Source organism: Glycine max, chromosome 20 (genome assembly GCF_000004515.6).
Source record: "Glycine max cultivar Williams 82 chromosome 20, Glycine_max_v4.0, whole genome shotgun sequence".
NCBI classification, from domain to species: Eukaryota; Viridiplantae; Streptophyta; class Magnoliopsida; order Fabales; family Fabaceae; genus Glycine; species Glycine max.
Genome location: NC_038256.2, coordinates 41168079 through 41185969, shown reverse-complemented (window position 1 = coordinate 41185969; position 17891 = coordinate 41168079). Strand labels below are relative to the sequence as shown.

The 17891-nt window shown below is 33.1% G+C and overlaps 2 protein-coding genes across 2 annotated transcripts; both read left to right on the top strand.

The window, feature by feature from the left end:
- Window positions 1-331: 331 nt before the first annotated feature.
- On the top strand, window positions 332-8070 carry LOC100812367 (ABC transporter G family member 25). The gene is made up of 3 exons (XM_003555378.5): window positions 332-630; window positions 848-1697; window positions 6703-8070. Exons 1-3 carry the CDS (start codon window positions 481-483, stop codon window positions 7713-7715), a joined length of 2013 nt encoding a protein of 670 aa, XP_003555426.1. The 5' UTR covers window positions 332-480; the 3' UTR covers window positions 7716-8070.
- An 8630-nt stretch (window positions 8071-16700) lies between these two features.
- On the top strand, window positions 16701-17637 carry LOC100793571 (uncharacterized). Its single transcript, XM_003556144.5, has one exon. It carries the CDS (start codon window positions 16782-16784, stop codon window positions 17406-17408), a length of 627 nt encoding a protein of 208 aa, XP_003556192.1. The 5' UTR covers window positions 16701-16781; the 3' UTR covers window positions 17409-17637.
- The last annotated feature ends 254 nt before the right edge of the window (window positions 17638-17891 follow it).

Here is a 17891-nt window from a genome sequence, read left to right as displayed (position 1 = left end):
TGCATATGGTCAATTACCATTTACAAATTGAGCACAACTGTTGAAGCTACGTACTTAATGTATTTTCTTAATTTCTTTCCAATAAAGAAGGGGAAAATCCAACTTATGATCGGTGCTACTTTTTTTATTTGAGAAAAAAAAAACTGGGGGAGAAAAAGAAAGAGATAATAATAAAAGAAAGAAAAAGGTATGAAGAAGAGAAAGTGGACCATAGCACCATGCCAACTGCATGTATATGATTGCCACGTAGCAATTCCAAATTGGTAGTTCTACTTTAACGTGGCAGTGCCATGGGTTCTGATCCCTCCATAAATACCCCATTGTATTCCTATCCCTTGTTCCTCTCACTTCATTCATTCACTCCTAACACACTTACCTTCTACTTCTACCTCTCACCCCATACCCCTCTTTTCCAAACTCCCTCCTCTCTTTTTGTCCTACCCGTGTGAAAAATAACACCAAACTAAAGCAAAAACAATAATGTCAACACCAACATCAACGGCAGCGTTTGCTGGTGTAGAAACTCCTAATGGAGACTCTTCTAACACCAATCCTCATCCCAAACACACCCCTCAAGAATCGCGTGACCTCTCTCCTTTTTTGTCTTGTTCTTACCCCATCACTCTTAAGGTATTTATTGTTACATTATTACACACAATAACTAATTAATAAACGTACTGGTACTAGTATTATTAATCTTGATCATTTCACCGAGCCATCACGAGTTTGACTCGGTCTACGGTTCCTTTCCCTCACCCACTACTTTTTCCTTTTTTCGTGGAAAAAATGAATCCAATTCAAGGGACTAATTAATTTTAATGTGTTAATATGTTTTCATGCAACGCAGTTCATGGACGTGGCATACCGATTGAAGATAGAGGACAAACAAAAAAGCGGAGGGAGCATCAAGAGATTTTTTACGCCGCACGAATCATCACCGTCAGATCAAGGATCAAGGGCGGGAGCACCGAAGGAGCGAACTATATTAAAAGGAGTAACGGGGATAGCACAGCCAGGGGAGATCTTAGCGGTGCTGGGCCCATCAGGGAGCGGAAAATCGACGCTCCTTCACGCGCTCGCAGGGAGGCTCCATGGACCCGGCCTCACCGGAACAATCCTCGCAAACTCCAGCAAACTCACCAAACCGGTTCTCCGGCGAACCGGTTTCGTCACACAGGACGATATTCTCTACCCTCACTTGACGGTTCGCGAGACGCTCGTGTTCTGCGCGATGCTGAGGCTCCCGCGCGCGCTCCTGCGCTCGGAGAAGGTAGCGGCGGCGGAGGCGGCGATCGCGGAGCTAGGGCTGGGGAAGTGCGAGAACACCATAATCGGAAACAGCTTCATCCGCGGCGTCTCCGGCGGGGAGAGGAAGCGCGTGAGCATCGCGCACGAGATGCTGGTGAACCCTTCCCTCCTCATACTGGACGAGCCTACCTCCGGCTTGGACTCCACGGCGGCGCACCGCCTCGTGCTGACGCTCGGTTCGCTGGCGAAGAAGGGAAAAACGGTAATTACATCGGTGCACCAGCCCTCGAGCCGCGTCTACCAGATGTTCGACAAAGTTGTGGTTCTAACGGAGGGACAGTGTTTGTACTTTGGCAAAGGAAGCGACGCCATGCGCTACTTTCAGTCGGTCGGGTTCGCGCCGTCTTTTCCGATGAATCCGGCTGATTTTCTGCTCGATCTCGCTAACGGTACGTCATCGTTTTAACCGTTTCTGTAATGAATTACGGTTTTAACTTGTTTTTCTTACAACTACTTGTGTCGGTTTATGTTTGTGTGAATTATTAGTGTTAATTTGTGAGCGAGGTTGATAAGTTGATATGATATAGTAGTAGTGTGTTGTAGTGTCATTGTGTGGGGTATAGAATGTTTAGAATATGGGCATGATGGGTGAGTGTGTGTTCATAAAACTAATTAATGAACGTCATTCTGGACATTAAGTTGGACAACATACTGTGGCAGACATCATATAATGTAACACTCTGTTGCTTCTTGCTATGATTGCCTGATATTTTAGTCCATACTCAAAACTAGGTTTTTCCACTCATTTTGGGGTTTCTTCCTAGTTATTAAGGCCCTTTTTCTTGGTATATCCGGGTCTTGTTTTTCTTTTAAATTTTATCCATAGAAATAAAATATTAGTAACAACAACTTTATATAATATTCAAACATCCTACTTAAGTTAAACTTTTTATATCTAAATCTTATGCTGATCCAAACTTAATTTTACTTACAAAATTTTAATTGCTTAACACTAAAGAAGAAAGATGAAAAATATTGTAGATATAATAAATAATATGATATTACAAAAATAGATTTAGAGATAAATAATAAATGTTTAATAGTATATAATATATAAAAGTATCTACATATCATCACTTTTCTAATAAAACATCACAAATGCTGACAAGTGTTTTTATGATATCATTATAAAATACAAAAAAATAATTATTATATTAAAATATTAAAATTATTTAATGTTTATTATTTTAAATATTAAGTAAAATATATTATATTTTCTATAACTAAAATTCTGCGGATTCTCGCGAATAATAAGACTTATCAAATGTTACTTTCTCATTTCTTCCCAACTCCTTTTCCTTTCTTGATGAGTCTCTTTAGTGGAAATTTAGTAGCCATCACTCTAATATTCGGATCACTCCTACAACATAATAGGATGTAGTTAAAAAAATTTTGTGGTCCACTTGTTTTTTTTAATGAGTTGGCCATTCGTACTGTGGTAGTGGTGAAATCGAGTGTGTGTGTAAAGAATATTTTTTTTAACATGACATTGCTTATTATATTTTTTACTTTTCTTTATATTTTTTGCTTGGTGTAATAATTTTTTTTATTTATTAAAGGTATATTTTAGGTATAAGGGAGGAGAGAAAGATAAAGATTTCTGAGGTAGCTTGAGTGGAGCAAATCGATTAGATACGTAATGGGTTTTGTTTTCGCATCAATATTGGGATGCTTTATTTAAACAAATCGTTGATGCTTACCACGTGTCCTCTTTTTTTGGAACTGTCTGTCGTTGGCTCTACTTTTCCCTGCCTTTCTTGTATAGCCAGTTAGTTTTACTTTTTTTGGGACCAACCTGATTTGACTCCTTATATATGCTTCTGGTTTTTCCTCTCTTTTTTTCATCACTCAATACCGTTACTTCCTGGCCAAACTAAAATCATAATCATTGCTTCCTCCAGTGAGGCATGCAAAATTTCCCTTTAAAGCTACTAGCAATTTGATAAGAAAATTTAAGTCCATATTTACCACGTAAGTATTTGGAATTTATAAGCTGGACACATTAATTTTGTATATGGAGGGAACTAATTAGGGATATCAAGTGATTAGATAGATCTCCTTAGAAGAGTGAAAACTAAGCTTATAAGCCCATCTTAGGAAACAGAAAAGGATGATTTAAGAAACTAAAAGCAAGTGATATGAGTTTCCAATTCCCAATCAAATTCAGTTTGGTGCCAATTTTTATGTGGGTCCGGATATATTCCAAAATTGGAAGAAAAATAGCATGGACGCGTATCATGCGTTCATGGACTTATGCAGGCATGGCCCCTTGTTACTAGAACCATCAACCATATCCTTTTCAACAGGAACAAGTTGATCTAATATCTTTGGAAAGAATAACATCAGAATAAAAAATACTTTTGTTGTGATGTCGAAAATAGGCATTTGGGTTGAGCTTGTATGAGGACAATAGATTACTATTAGGATACAAAGTAACCTCTTGGAGTGCAGATGCATTCATATTGACGTGTTTTGCTATCACAAACCATAGACCATAAACCGCTTTCTGTTTTCAAACTTCATTGGATTATTTTACATGTTTCTCTTTTCTTTAATTTCTTTTCGTTTTTGTTCTTCTTTGCCCAAGAAACCTTTTCAACTAAACGTCTTTATTTCCCATTTCTTTGTTTATTTGTCAAGTTCAAACGTATAATAGCAAAGATATAACTTGCTTTATAAGATATGAGCATAATTAGTATAAGCTCTCTGAATTATTTACAACCTTAAGCATCTGTTGAAAGACTAACGTAACTAGAGTAGACTAGAGTAATTGTCGTTGAAAACGCCTGCCATGTGGACCAAAGCTATTTGTGGCTGGTCAAAAGAGAACGTGCATATGGTATAAAGTTGGAAATGCTTAGGTAGTGGACTGGAGTCTTTGAGTTGTAGATAACTGGCCTTTTTATACGTGCTTCCGTTTGCTTCTTTTAGTATTGTTACTAGATAGGTTGGTGATATCACTAAGCACAATCTCTAATTAATTAACTTACAAATAACTGTATGGTAAGTGCTCTTTGACTAGGTATTTTTATCTTATATGGGGTTCAACACCTTTGGCACTAAAAGATTATCAGGGGTATGTGCCTCTCTTAACCTTTTTCGTTGATTCTTGGGACCATGATGATAATGTGGATATTAAGGTGGAGGAGGTGATGACGACATTGATAGCGAGAGAAACCATCAAACTGAGGTAAAAAAAAATAAAAGAAAGCAAAGAGCACCTGGGAAAGGTGGCACACTAAATCCCTGTCTGTCTGCCCTTAAAAAATTTAGTGAATAGTTCACAATTTACCAAAGATTGGTATCTTGTATTCTACGGAGGATGTTAACCCTTCGAAAGTATAAGAGATATGATTATTAGAGTTAATTCGTTAATTTTTATGAGTTTATGAATTCACTTATTTTCTGCGAGTTGATTTATATGTAAATTCTCTTTTTTAATAAACTCTATAAACTTTAAAGTAAATTTGATAGATTTTTGAGTTTATCATCGAGTTAATAAGTCAGTAAGTTAAAAAAAAATTAGACCAAAATATAAATCATTTTAAATTATTTTCTATCTATTTAATATTCAACATACCTTTATTTAGTATGTTGTTCCCGAATAAAAAAATTATCACCTTTAATAACATTAGACTCTTGTTCTTTAATAACATCAAACTCTCGATGAGAATGATCTACTATTATTATAACATCTGCAAATTATTATCTAGTAATGATGCATTAGTAGACTTGGTTATTTAAATATTATGAAATTTATAATTTAATATTTTGCTTTATTATATTGTTGAAATGTTTAACTGATATATTATTTGTAGATATTTTGTTATTGTTTTTATATGAAATGGACTTTTAGAAGTCTATGAATTAAGCCTACGAGTTAAATTTATGAAATTTTCAAGAGTTTACCTATTTTAATTTGATAACATTAATAAGAGTTATTAAATTGGTGTTTAATTAGGATCTATATAGTCAATGTTCTATGTTTGGTACTGTGGATTGCTCTCCATATATAACTGGTACGTTGATAATATTTCCTATAAAGTTATATATTCTTACTCCTAATGTATCCATGCTCTATATCTTTTTTTATATTAAAAAAACGGGAAGAGAGAAAATATTTTTCTTTCTTATTAAAAAAAAATTGTAGAAAAAACTGTAAAATATTGAAGTCTAAAAACAAAAATTGAATTTTCGTATAAATTATTCTTGACCTACTCTAGAACATGGTCTTGGGGACTGGGCTGTTCCGTATTCATCATTACATATGAAAAAAAAAAAAAACTTGAGCTTCACTTCTTTGACAATGATCTGGCCAATTTTGCTGTGATTCTCTTTTCCAGTTCACTTTGTTTCTTTTTCTCTTTTCCTCCCACTTTTTTAGAATCTCTTATCTTAGGATCTGTTAGGGAGCTACACGTGTTGGGTTGCTTTACATCCATATAAACATTTTCTCTCGAAAAGTGAAGTCTGATGGCAGAAGGGTGTTTTGAAATAAAAGTAAATAGCTACATTAATATTATGCAAATGAAAGTGGGAGCTGGTGGCCCAGTCAGCAGTGCAAGCACCAATCGTAGTGGAGACTCACCATAACACTAACATAAGTCAGCTTTTACAAGTCCCACTTTCATTCATTTAAGCACGTTCATGCCCCTAATGACCCCTTTTTGAATAATCTAGTACTTGTTTAATGAATTTAACATATTTTGATTTAGTTTATCCCTGGTTCGACCGATCCTATACTTTCTAGGTTCTTCAGCTTCAATATATATATATATAAATATATTACCAAATAGATCCGGCTATCTAAATGCTATATTTTACAATATTTTTTATAGGGCATCGCCGTGGTGCTGCATCTGTCACTTTCTATAGTTTACTCCTCTGTATATTATTGGTTGAGAAATTGTATACATACATAAATTTTATATATAATAAAGTATATAACTAAGAGAGATAGGAAGAGAAGAGAGAGAAAAATGTGATTGGATGATTAATGAAATAGAAAGAGATAAAAAAAAAAGTAAATACTATTATAAAAGATATTATATAAATTCATTTAGTACCTTCTTACCTTTGTCGCGTATCCTACTATTGTTTTTCTAAATTTAAAAGTTGAATAATATATACTTCTTGCCAATTAAAAGCTAAATATTGGTTAACTAGAAAGTGATATGCAAGGGAGGAGAGAAATATAGATATAATGAGTAATATAATATAATAAAAATAGATTAATTGTTGACAAAGTGTTTGTATATCTTTATTTGACATTAGTCCAGTTAGTTTATTCACATTAGAGACACAACTAGATAATAGAATGAACTTTATGTTGTTTTACGAGGGGGGAAATCCTAAGAGTAAGATATTAATCAAGTTTGGCCTTGAATCCTGCAGGTGTTTGCCATGTCGATGGTCAAAGTGAAAAAGATAAACCAAACATAAAGCAAAGCCTAATCCATTCATACAACACAGTACTGGGTCCCAAGGTAAAAGCTGCCTGCATGGACACTGCTAATGTTCCTACAAAAAACACACACCCTTGGAGAAGCAACTCCTCAAAGGAATTTAGACGTAGCAACAGGGTTGGCTTCTTAGATTGGTTTTACCAATTCAGCATTCTGCTCCAGAGAAGCCTCAAAGAAAGAAAACACGAATCCTTCAACACTCTGAGAGTCTGTCAAGTTATTGCTGCAGCACTATTAGCTGGCTTAATGTGGTGGCACTCAGACTACAGGAACATCCAAGATAGGCTCGGCCTACTCTTCTTCATTTCCATCTTCTGGGGAGTCTTCCCGTCTTTCAACTCGGTTTTCGCATTCCCTCAAGAACGCACCATCTTCATGAAAGAGCGAGCTTCGGGTATGTACACACTGTCCTCCTATTTCATGGCTCGAATTGTTGGAGACCTGCCCATGGAGCTTATTCTTCCCACAATTTTCCTCATTGTGACATATTGGATGGGTGGATTAAAGCCTGATTTGTGGGCTTTTCTCTTGACTTTGTTGGTTGTGCTTGGATATGTGATGGTGTCACAGGGTCTTGGCCTTGCTTTAGGTGCAGCAATAATGGATGCCAAACAGGCTTCCACAGTGGCAGCAGTGACAATGCTAGCATTTGTGTTGACAGGTGGATACTATGTCCATAAGGTGCCATCTTGCATGGCTTGGATCAAATATATATCCACAACCTTCTACTGTTATAGGCTGCTGACTAGAATCCAGTATGAGGATGGCAAGAAGATATCATATCTATTGGGTTGCTATCATGGTGATAAGGGTGGCTGCAGGTTTGTTGAAGAGGATGTGGTGGGGCAAATTGGCACCCTAGGATGCATTGGGGTGTTGCTTTTCATGTTTGTGTTCTACAGATTATTGGCCTACCTTGCCTTGAGACGCATCAAGAGTTGAAACTTGAAAATTGAAATTCTGTGTTGCAGCATGGTTCTTTTGGGAAAGCTTGAATGCAGAGAAGAATGGATCAATTTGTTGGCTCCTAGTGCAGTAGTCACACCACTTTTACACTAGGCTAGACTGGCTAGTTGATTCGTACTAACTGTAATTGAAGAATGAATGAGGATTTTCTGTTGTAATTGTAAAGTTAGAGAATTAATTAACAAGCAAAATTGAAGTGAAGAGAGAAAAGAAGAGTAATTGTAGATTTGGATTTCAAATCGCTCTCCAAGTTCATTCTGTATTCAGAATGTTAAAGAGAAGAAATAAGGAAATTTCTTCCCTATGAAATATATAACCAGGGTTTGTTTCCCGGAGTATTTGTTCATTCCTAGTAATATTATTAATTTAAACATCACATATAAATGTTATTCTTGAGTATTTTAATATAAATATGGACGAATGTGCTTCTCTTGTTGTGAATTTTCTCCCAATATTTCTTTTAAAAATAATACCAAATATATACATGATTTTTGTTATTATTATATTTATATAAAAGTTAATGATATTTTTAGTTCTTAAATTTGTCAGATTTTCTTATTTGGTTCTTAAACAAAAAATTGATTGGTTTTGATAGATGATATTTTTGTCGGTTATTTTTAGTCTCTTCTATCAAATCTTATTATTAAATGATGATGTGATATTAATGTCTTATAGTTTAAAAATCACAACAACAAATAATGATTCGTTGAAGCATTTAAATTATATTAAATGATTTCGGGTGACTAAAAGCTTTGGAAATTACTTCACCAGTGTTTCAAGACTTGCTTCTCCCCTTTTCCCCCTTTATGTTGCAGGTCAGAACCACTTTTCAATCACCAAAATCCACCAATTCACGCACACATGAACCCAATCAATAGCTAAACTGGTCCATTTCAAATAACAAAGAAAAAATATTATAATAACATGTAACCCAGGAACATCCATGTAAGTTAACCCAGGAACATCACCATTCAAGCAAAAGTTGATAATGATAATATTAATAAGCGACTCAACAATCTCATCAAAATGCAGATATCAAAATGCGAAATAAAAAATTAAGAGCAACCAAGGAGTTCAAATTCTTAGATTAAAACGGGAAATTAAAAAATTCAAAACTTGAGTACTATCTATGCATTGTTTTCATTACTATAAAATTTGGTTGGACGAATAGCATGTTGGAACACATGTAGAAAATAGAGAACTACTCATGTTTGGGATATGGAAGCCATGATTATTAGCTTATGAAAATCACATCCGACACGTGGAACGAAACACGCTAGATCTACTAGCCATTAGAAATTAAAGTTCAATAAATTTCTCTCAATTTGTCCCACAGGTTTAGAGAGTTTGAAAAGTACTTTGATAATCGAGCAAACACTGATTTCCGGTGCTCTACTTTATCACGGAGGCGAAGATGGAGAAGTTTTCATTTTTCAAAACAGAAACACATTTTCATTTTGTATATTTTTTTTTTACAAAATGTTTTTTGTTTTCATTTTGTATTAGAAGAATCTACAAAACAAACGTGCACTTTTGTTTTGTCAATATTTTTTTAAAATAAAATATGCATATATGATAATAAAATGACATTATAAATGCAACTACCAAATAAGGGTAACATAACATAAAACAAATAGAAAGTACATGCATATAATGAAACAAACTAGTTGAAATCAAAACAAACGAACACGCATAACAAAGCAGTGTTTAGGGTTTAAAGTTGACTCAAGCTAGTGACAATTTTTTTGTCATTAGAGGAACTGGTCTCTGCCTGTGGTTGACAAAAGCCTGTCAAGATTTAGTTGATGGATCTTGGTTGACACAAGGAAGCCATGGATGTGCCTTTAGAGCTGGTTGATAACTCTGGTTGACACAAGCATGCTAAGATTTCATCATCAGATTTCACCAACGTAGCATATAACTCAATAGGTCTATAGGTAACATATTAGGCGAAGATAAAAAAAAGTATATGCTACATCTTCGTTGTCTTGAATTTCCAAAGATTCATATTGAAGACTATTATCCTCTTTATGTACAGGATGTCAATAAATAATATGAACAACCCGTTTGGTGAAGGGAGGTTGAATAGTGCGTGTACTTTTCAACATACAAGATAAAACTATATTCCAATAAAACGCGTGAAGGAAAACGAAAATAGAAAGAACAAAATCTTTCGGAAACTTTCGTCTACAGTGAAAGACTCAGATCTTGGTTAAAAAAAAGTAATTCAAATTTTGGATAAATCCAAAACAGAAACACATTTTTGTTTTGGATTTGAAAAATCTAAATTAGAAATGTATTTCCATTACATATTTTCATAGGACAAAACAGAATCACGGGAAGAATTGGAGCTTACCTTGTTCTTCGACAACGTGAGCTTATGCCTAACATTGGTGTGGAGACCTTCGCAGCGGGTTGCCTAACATTGTCTTGCAAGATTTATTTTGTTGTCTTCACTTTGTTTACTTGCTTTTCACTCTTTTTCCTTTCTTTCTTGCTTATGTTTTTATTTACTGTATTCTCACCAAATACCGAATAAAGGATTAATTAGCTTTCAGGTTGAATTATTGAAAGCAGAAATAGAGAATGCAAAAAGGTGGTTGAAGGTGAATTGTGACCCCATTTAGGTATTTCTTCTCTCTCTCTCTCTCTTTTTTTTTCTCTAGTTTCTCTTATGTTGTCTCCTTCCTTGGCCCTGTTTTGCTAGTATTATTTTGTTGTCTTCTCTTTGTTTACTTGCTCTTCACAGTTTTTCCTTTCTTCCTCTACTTTTATTTACTGCATTCTCACCAGATACCGATGAAATGATTAATTAGCTTTCGGGTTGAATTGTTGAAAGCAGAACTAGGCAATTCAAAAAGAAGTGCGTGGAGGGTGAAGGGTGTATCGTGATCGTGAAAACATATTATTTCTTTTATTAGTTTCTCTTAATTTCTCTATTTTCTTAGTTTCTCTTATATTGTATCATTGCCCAACTTTCTCTTGTAAGTATTTATGAGTGTCTTTTCTTATTATGGTGTCTTCTCTTTGTTTTCTTATTTTTCACTCTTTTTCCTTTCTTTTGTTTTTATTTACTGTACTGCAGGTTGAATTGTTGAAAGCATAACCAAACAACGCAAAAAGAAGTTATAAAAGTACATGGGATGCAAACAAAAACAAAAACAGAAGTGTATTTCCATTTTATATTTTGTACACACTTCCTATACAACAATATTGTCTTCTTCTCTTGTGAGTATTTTTGTGTTTCTCTTCTTATACTAGTCTCTTCTCTCTCCATTTACCTACTTTGTTCCTTTCTTCTGTTTTTACTTACCGACTCGCTCATTGAATTTCAACTGAGTTCCTGTCACTGTTACTGCCCTTTATCCCAGATGATCTTGTGTGGCATATTATTCCTACCAGTGAAGAATCTATCTTTTGCGAGTGAGGTGTGTGTATGCAAGTCATGGAATTCGACCTTCTCCAATTCTCTTTTTGCCAAAGATTATCGCTGATCAATCAAAGATCCTACTTTGGCCAACAATCACTTGCTTTTATCATTTGATCTCCAATGCCTCAAAAGAACCTATCTTATTTCAGACATGCAAATTGGATTTACAGGTGCAAGAGAGAGCCTTACATATTGAACTGAAATCATGTTAACCCACGATTCGGTTATGCCATAGTCTTTCATGATCCACATATGCACCTCTACTCAGTTCAGCGCCATGAAAAATAGACATATATCCTTTCAGAACACTAATAATTGCCCTTTTGAGCTGTGATTATTGATACCTTTAGGGCACTTATTAGTTCATTTCTTTTCGTTTGGACTTGTAAGTGTTGGTTCAAGCATGCTTAAGCATCAATCCCAATATATTCCAAATTTGAAGAAGCATTTGGCGCTAAGTGTTGGATCAAACACGCTTAAGTGTCAACCCCTGAAAGTAAACATCAATCACACTTAAGCGTGAAGCCTATCACTCTTAAGCGTCAATTCTAGGAAGCAACAAAAATATACTCTTGATCACACTTAAGCGTAGGTCTTCCACGCTTAAGCGCCAGTTCCTCTGATAACAATCCTCAGATCTATAAATCACGCTTATGCGTACTTTTTAAAAACCTATTTAAAGCGAAGAGAAAAACAAAAGATCCAATTTTTGGGAGTGTTAGAAGCATTTTTGGGATTTGGTGCAAACCTTGAAGGCTATTCTCCATGGAAATCGCTCAAATCTTCATTTTCTTCTCCATTCTCTTGTCTTGCACTTGCTATGAGTAGCTAAACTACCCATTGTGCTTAGGGTTAAAATGTAATGACACTAAACCTCTTGCATCTTCTTTGACTCTTAATAGAAGCTCATATATATTTCTCAATCTTTTATCTTGTTTTCATGCTTTAATGCTTTGTATGGACTGATCAACCATATTTTGTGGGTTTCTCTACATTGAAAAGTGTTGCTAAACCTAGACCCAAGAGAAGATAACTAAAGGTTTTCTCACTAGAAATTAGGAATTGATATCAATGTTTAGGTTGAAGTTACTAAGAAAATAGGATTTGATAACTTTTGTGATTGAAGATTGATTGTTTGAAATATGCAGCTATATTTTGTCATTGAGGATTGCTGGTGAAGTGGAGTGCATTCCAACTCAGGCATGCTTTTATTATTCTAATTTCTCATCATTATTATTGCATTTGTAAGTGTTGAGTAAAACCTAAAAACAGAGTTTCATATTTAGCTTATTGATTTAGTTTCATTTTTGAATACCATATCTTTAACCAATTTTTATATACAATTTATTGATTCTTTATCCTCCGCAAACAATTTGTATATCAATTGGTTTGATATTGCACAAATCCTTTGGAAGATAATATTTTTGAGATACTTCTATACTTGTGCAATTGGTACACCTGTCATATTGTAAACAAACACCTTGCCTCAATATATAAGCATGAGTACAAAATCATGATCGGGTAGCCAAAATATTTCCAGTTATCTTAGTTGTCAAATCAAAATTGACTATTAGATATGTTCGCCTCACCCTTTCAGGCAATGAAGAACTGTCATCAACAACCAACCGATTTAGAGTGCTATTAGAGTTTAGAAATGCGGCATCCCATGCAATCATAGAATAACCACAGATATATTAGAGTTCTCATATGTTGTGTAAGAAGTATTTCCAAAAGAGTAGACCTTTGTTATAATTATTTGATGTTTAGAACGAAAAATGACCATAACCTTGTACTTGTCACTCAGGTACGTGTCATAACCAAAACCTCCGAAATCTTACTGTTGAACCAGTTTTAAAACCGAGTTTTCTAAGAAAAGAATGACCACATAAAACTTGCATTCCCATACGACGACCAATGGATGGGGAGTCTGGTGACACCATCCCTGTGCATGAATTGGCCTCCTATCATCCAAAGACATAAAGCAGATGAAACGATGACACCAATATTCCAATATTTTGTATTTTGTGCGCCTCAAAGGCAAATGCAAGTTGTGAGTGACTTGATTGAATAAGAAATGAAGATCACGAGGTCTGGACCTGGTAAAGGCAAGTGATGGTTGGTCAGAGTAGGGTCTTTGATTGATCTGCGAATGTGATCTTTGGCAAAAAGAGATGATCGAATTCCATGACTTGCATGCACACACCTCACTCGCAAAAGATCCTTCACTGCTAGAAACAACAGGATATGCCACACAAGATCATCCGAGTAAAGGGCGGTAATAGTGACGGTGACTCACTGTAGAAATTGAATGAACGAGTCGGTAAGTAAAAATAGAAGAAGGAACAAAACAGGTAAATGGAGAAATGAAAGAGAAACACAAAAATACTCACAAGAGAAGATAATATTGTTTTATAGGAAGTGCATACAAAATATAAAATAATGGAAATAAATTTCCACTAAAAAAATAAATAGAAATACACTTCTGATTTTATTTTTGTATGCATTCCATGTACTTTCACAACTTCTTTTTGCATTGTTTGGCTTAGTGCCTTTCTTAAATTGAATGGATATTGGGATGTGTGCATGGTTTGGTGGCAGAAACTTGAAAAGAAAAGAAAAGAGGGAGTCAAAAAATCATAATACACACTAAATATTTTATCCACTATACTATGGGCATCAAAAAATAAAACATGGTAAAAATAATAACAATTGAGGCCTGAATAGCAGCTCCGTGAACATACATATTTAGGTGTCTTACTAGATTTTTGTGTACGGTAATTACTTAACATACCAATATATTTATTTTAGTGCATCCCAATTATAGTAAGAATTGGGTAATCTGTAATATAAGTTGTAGTACAAATTATCTAATCCCTAATGTAATTAAGATGTACCAAAGTAAATATTGTGATGTGTTAAATAATTACCCTAGTGTACTCGTAAGCTTTAGGAGTCTTTGCTTCTATGTTTGGGCCTCTTTCAGGCCTGTGTCCCTTTTGTACTGTTAGACAAAAAAAAGAGTGAACAAAGCAAAATCTGTATCCGCTTATAATAGCCCTGCCTGCCCGGTCTTGTTTGTCTTTTGTCTTTCATTGAGGTAGGTGATCAAGTCAACAAATATTTAACGATAAATAGTCATCTATAGAGCGTTAATAAATTCATTCTTAAAAGATAAAAATTCAAATTTTAGTCATCAAGAATAAAAAAAATATAATAAATTCATTCATCTATTAACTTTCGTCTATTAGTGTTAATGAAAGAGTCTACATAATACAAAAGAACGAAAATATTATAAAAATGATTGACAATATGATTGTTGGATAGATTGAACTAAAATGTCAATAAATTTTTATTTGACTAATTTGTTAGACCCCAAATTTTATTTTATTTATGGTTAAAATATAATTAATCTTCATTTTTTTTTCTTTTTTTATCATTACAAGTATGATATTGCAATAAACACTTAAAGAATGGGGAAGTAAGTATAAGTTAGAACAAATATAATAATAAACATAATATTGATTAATAAGCATAATGTTGGATCTCATTTTTTATAAGGATTAACTTAGTTTCTCATTTTTTATGAATTAGACCAAAATTATAAGTGTTTATTAATCAATATTACTTATTATTATATTTTTTCTAACTTATATTTGCTTTTTTAGTTTTTAAGTGTTTATTATAATGTTATATTTACAATGATAAAAAAGAAAGAAAAAGATGAAGATTAAATTATATTTTACTCTTAAATGAAATGAAATTTGGAGTCTAACGAATTAATTTAATGGAAACTTAGTAACATTTTGGTTCAATGAAAAATTACTAACATTTTGGTTCAATCTATTTAATAATTATGTCAATAATTATTTTTATAATATTTTTGTCTCTATATACCACGTAAACTATTTCATTAACCATACGGGACAAAAGTTAAAGAATAGATAAATTTATTGTAATTTTTTTCATTTTCAAAAATTAAAATTTGAATTTTTATATTCCAAGTTTACAAATTGATTCATAGATAAAAATAATTATTTATTCAATATTTAATTAACGGAAACCACGAGAACATAAATTTTACTATTTGGATTGTCTACGGTTTTCTAAAACCGTATACGATCTTCACCATTAAAACTTTCATTCTATAATAAAAAATATATATATAAACATAAGTTACAGTTTTCTATAATGTGTACAATCTCCATCATAATTTTTATTCTATAATAAGTAAATATTATAAACTAAAATCGTTAGTACGAACAACTGGATGAAAAATGGTACTACCTCATGCAATTGGAAGACAATCCTGAACTCCTGATCCGAAAAAAATGCATTTTACCAAAAAAAAAAAAGTATTTATTTCAAAAGAATGTTTAAAAGTCCAAAACTATAGACTCTAACATGGGGACAAGCAGAAGTTTTACGGAAGTAAATAAATAGAGGTTTGATTTGACATGTGCTGTGTGCATTTAGATGAAATGAATTACCTCTTGTTTCAAATGGACCTGTGCATCTTCAATTCCTCATTCCTAACCAATCTTTATGGTAACCTCCCTTTTTAAAACATGGTTTTATCGGCCCCATAATTATGGGGTCGTTTTTGTCGGTAAATAATATCTTTTATCTTCTTATTCCACATAATCGATGTTCTAAAAAAATCAAAGCATAAATTAATAAAAATAAATAAATAATCTATCCATTAATAAGATAAAAAAAGTTCCATATTATCTTCCTATGACAACTTTATATATAAATATATATATATATATGAGATAAACTAGTTGATTTTTATAATAAGAAAACATAGACACTGCAGTGTAAGTGATTTTACATAAACATTCAATAAAAATAATTATATGTTAAATTTTTCAATTTTTATAATAATTAACTTAAAAGTCAAACTAATGATAATTTTTGTATTAATTAACGGTATAATTTTTTTCTTAAATTATTAGCTTCGAGTAGAGTTCACAGTTTATATAGATAATGCAAATTACTGTATTTTTTCTTAAATTTATTAACTTTTACATTAAATTTATGTTTGATAAAACTAATTAAAAAATTATCTAAAAGTTGGAAAGTTACCTGATAACTTAAAGATGAAAGTTGAAAAATTAGTTTATTAAATTTTAAGTATTTGATAAAATTAGTGGTTGAAATATATAAAAAATGTAAAATGACAAAAAAATAATAAAATCATGATTTATTTTTAAAAAAGTAATTAAAAAATTGAATAAATATATTGAAAATAAAAATATAAAAAATTAAAAGTTATAAACTAACATTTTTAAAAATATTATTTTAAGTAATATTTCAAAAAACACGAAAAATTACTAAAAAAAGTTATTTATCAAATTATGAAACAAGTTTTTCAACCAATAAAAAATTATAAATTAATTAAAATATGTTATCCAACATAAATAACCTAAAAAGTCATAATAATTTCTATTAGCTGACATGTAAAATATTTTACCCTAAAATACATAGAAATTAAAACTCTTATTAAAATAGTACTCTGTAGTCTTTGTCTTTGTGCCTATAAAATAAAATGTGCAATGAGGCCTAGAGGAAGTTTTGAGTGACATATTTTCTCCTCACACAGCAGGAACACAATGGATTCTTCTTCATCAGCAAGTGTTTGTCAGCATGCCAAGGTTGTTCCAAAACAATATGACATCTTCCATGCAGGAAGGTACCCTTCATCTCGCAGGACTCATTCCTCTTCCTCCTCTTGTTCATCACTTTCACCCTCCTCTTCCTCCTTTGAATCATTCTTTTTCCCTGAGGATCCACTTCTTAGTCCTGCATCCCCTCTTAGATTCTCAGGTGTTCCATTTTCTTGGGAATACTTGCCTGGAATTCCCAAGAAGCAGAATTCCAAAAAGAAGCTGCAGGAGTCCTCCTTGAAACTACTACCATTGCCTCCTCCAACTACCACGCACTCTTCTAGAAAGCACACTCATGAAGAAACAAGGATTAGAAAGAAGAATTCAATACAAAGTGTTTTCCAAAGGGATCCTTTCTTTGCTGCACTGGTTGAATGCTCAAAGGATGATAGTGAAGAAACAAGTAGAAATTTGTGGAATGGAGCTAAGGTGCCAAGGAGTGTTAGTGATCGTTTTGGGTTTATTAGCCTCTATGCTTCTTGCAAGAGAACTTGTGCTGTTTCTGAATCTTTAGTCTACCTTCCAAGCTCAAGAAGAAGCACCTGCGAACATGTTAGTCCCAGGTCCCTCTAAGCTTGTGATGATGATGCATGCCTAGCTGTCAATGTACTTGTGTTCATGTTGTTATAAGAAAAACCCAGAAAGAGGTATTTCTTTCCCTCTTTTCTTAAAATTTTTAAACCTTGATCTGTTTTTAGTTTCTAAAATATGGTATGTGAGGACAAAGTATGTCTTTGGAAACCCAAGTTATTGTAATATGTTAATACAAGTATAGGAAGTAGTGCTTGTCTCCTTTTGTTCAGAGATCACTGATGACTGATATTTTTCTAATATTTTTTTTATCATTTTGGTTTTTTGTTTTTTTGGCATCAAACACCTAAATCTCTAAATACAATATACGCTCTTTGCTGTATTTCATGTGACAACAACACATTATGAGTGAAACTTACATGATCCCATGCGGAAACAATGTACCGGGCCACAGTGTGGAAAGAGACTGCCAAATTATTGATTTGACTTTTTTTTTTTTTAATTTTCCAAGTCCTATATTGTATT

Excerpts from the sequence above, each read along its gene's own strand:
- LOC100812367 (XM_003555378.5), top strand. The coding sequence starts at position 481 with ATGTCAACACCAACATCAACGGCAGCGTTTGCTGGTGTAGAAACTCCT. Across the intron at positions 631-847 it reads CTTACCCCATCACTCTTAAG|TTCATGGACGTGGCATACCG; the intron begins GTATTTATTGTT and ends CATGCAACGCAG. Across the intron at positions 1,698-6,702 it reads TCTGCTCGATCTCGCTAACG|GTGTTTGCCATGTCGATGGT; the intron begins GTACGTCATCGT and ends TGAATCCTGCAG.
- LOC100793571 (XM_003556144.5), top strand. The coding sequence starts at position 16,782 with ATGGATTCTTCTTCATCAGCAAGTGTTTGTCAGCATGCCAAGGTTGTT.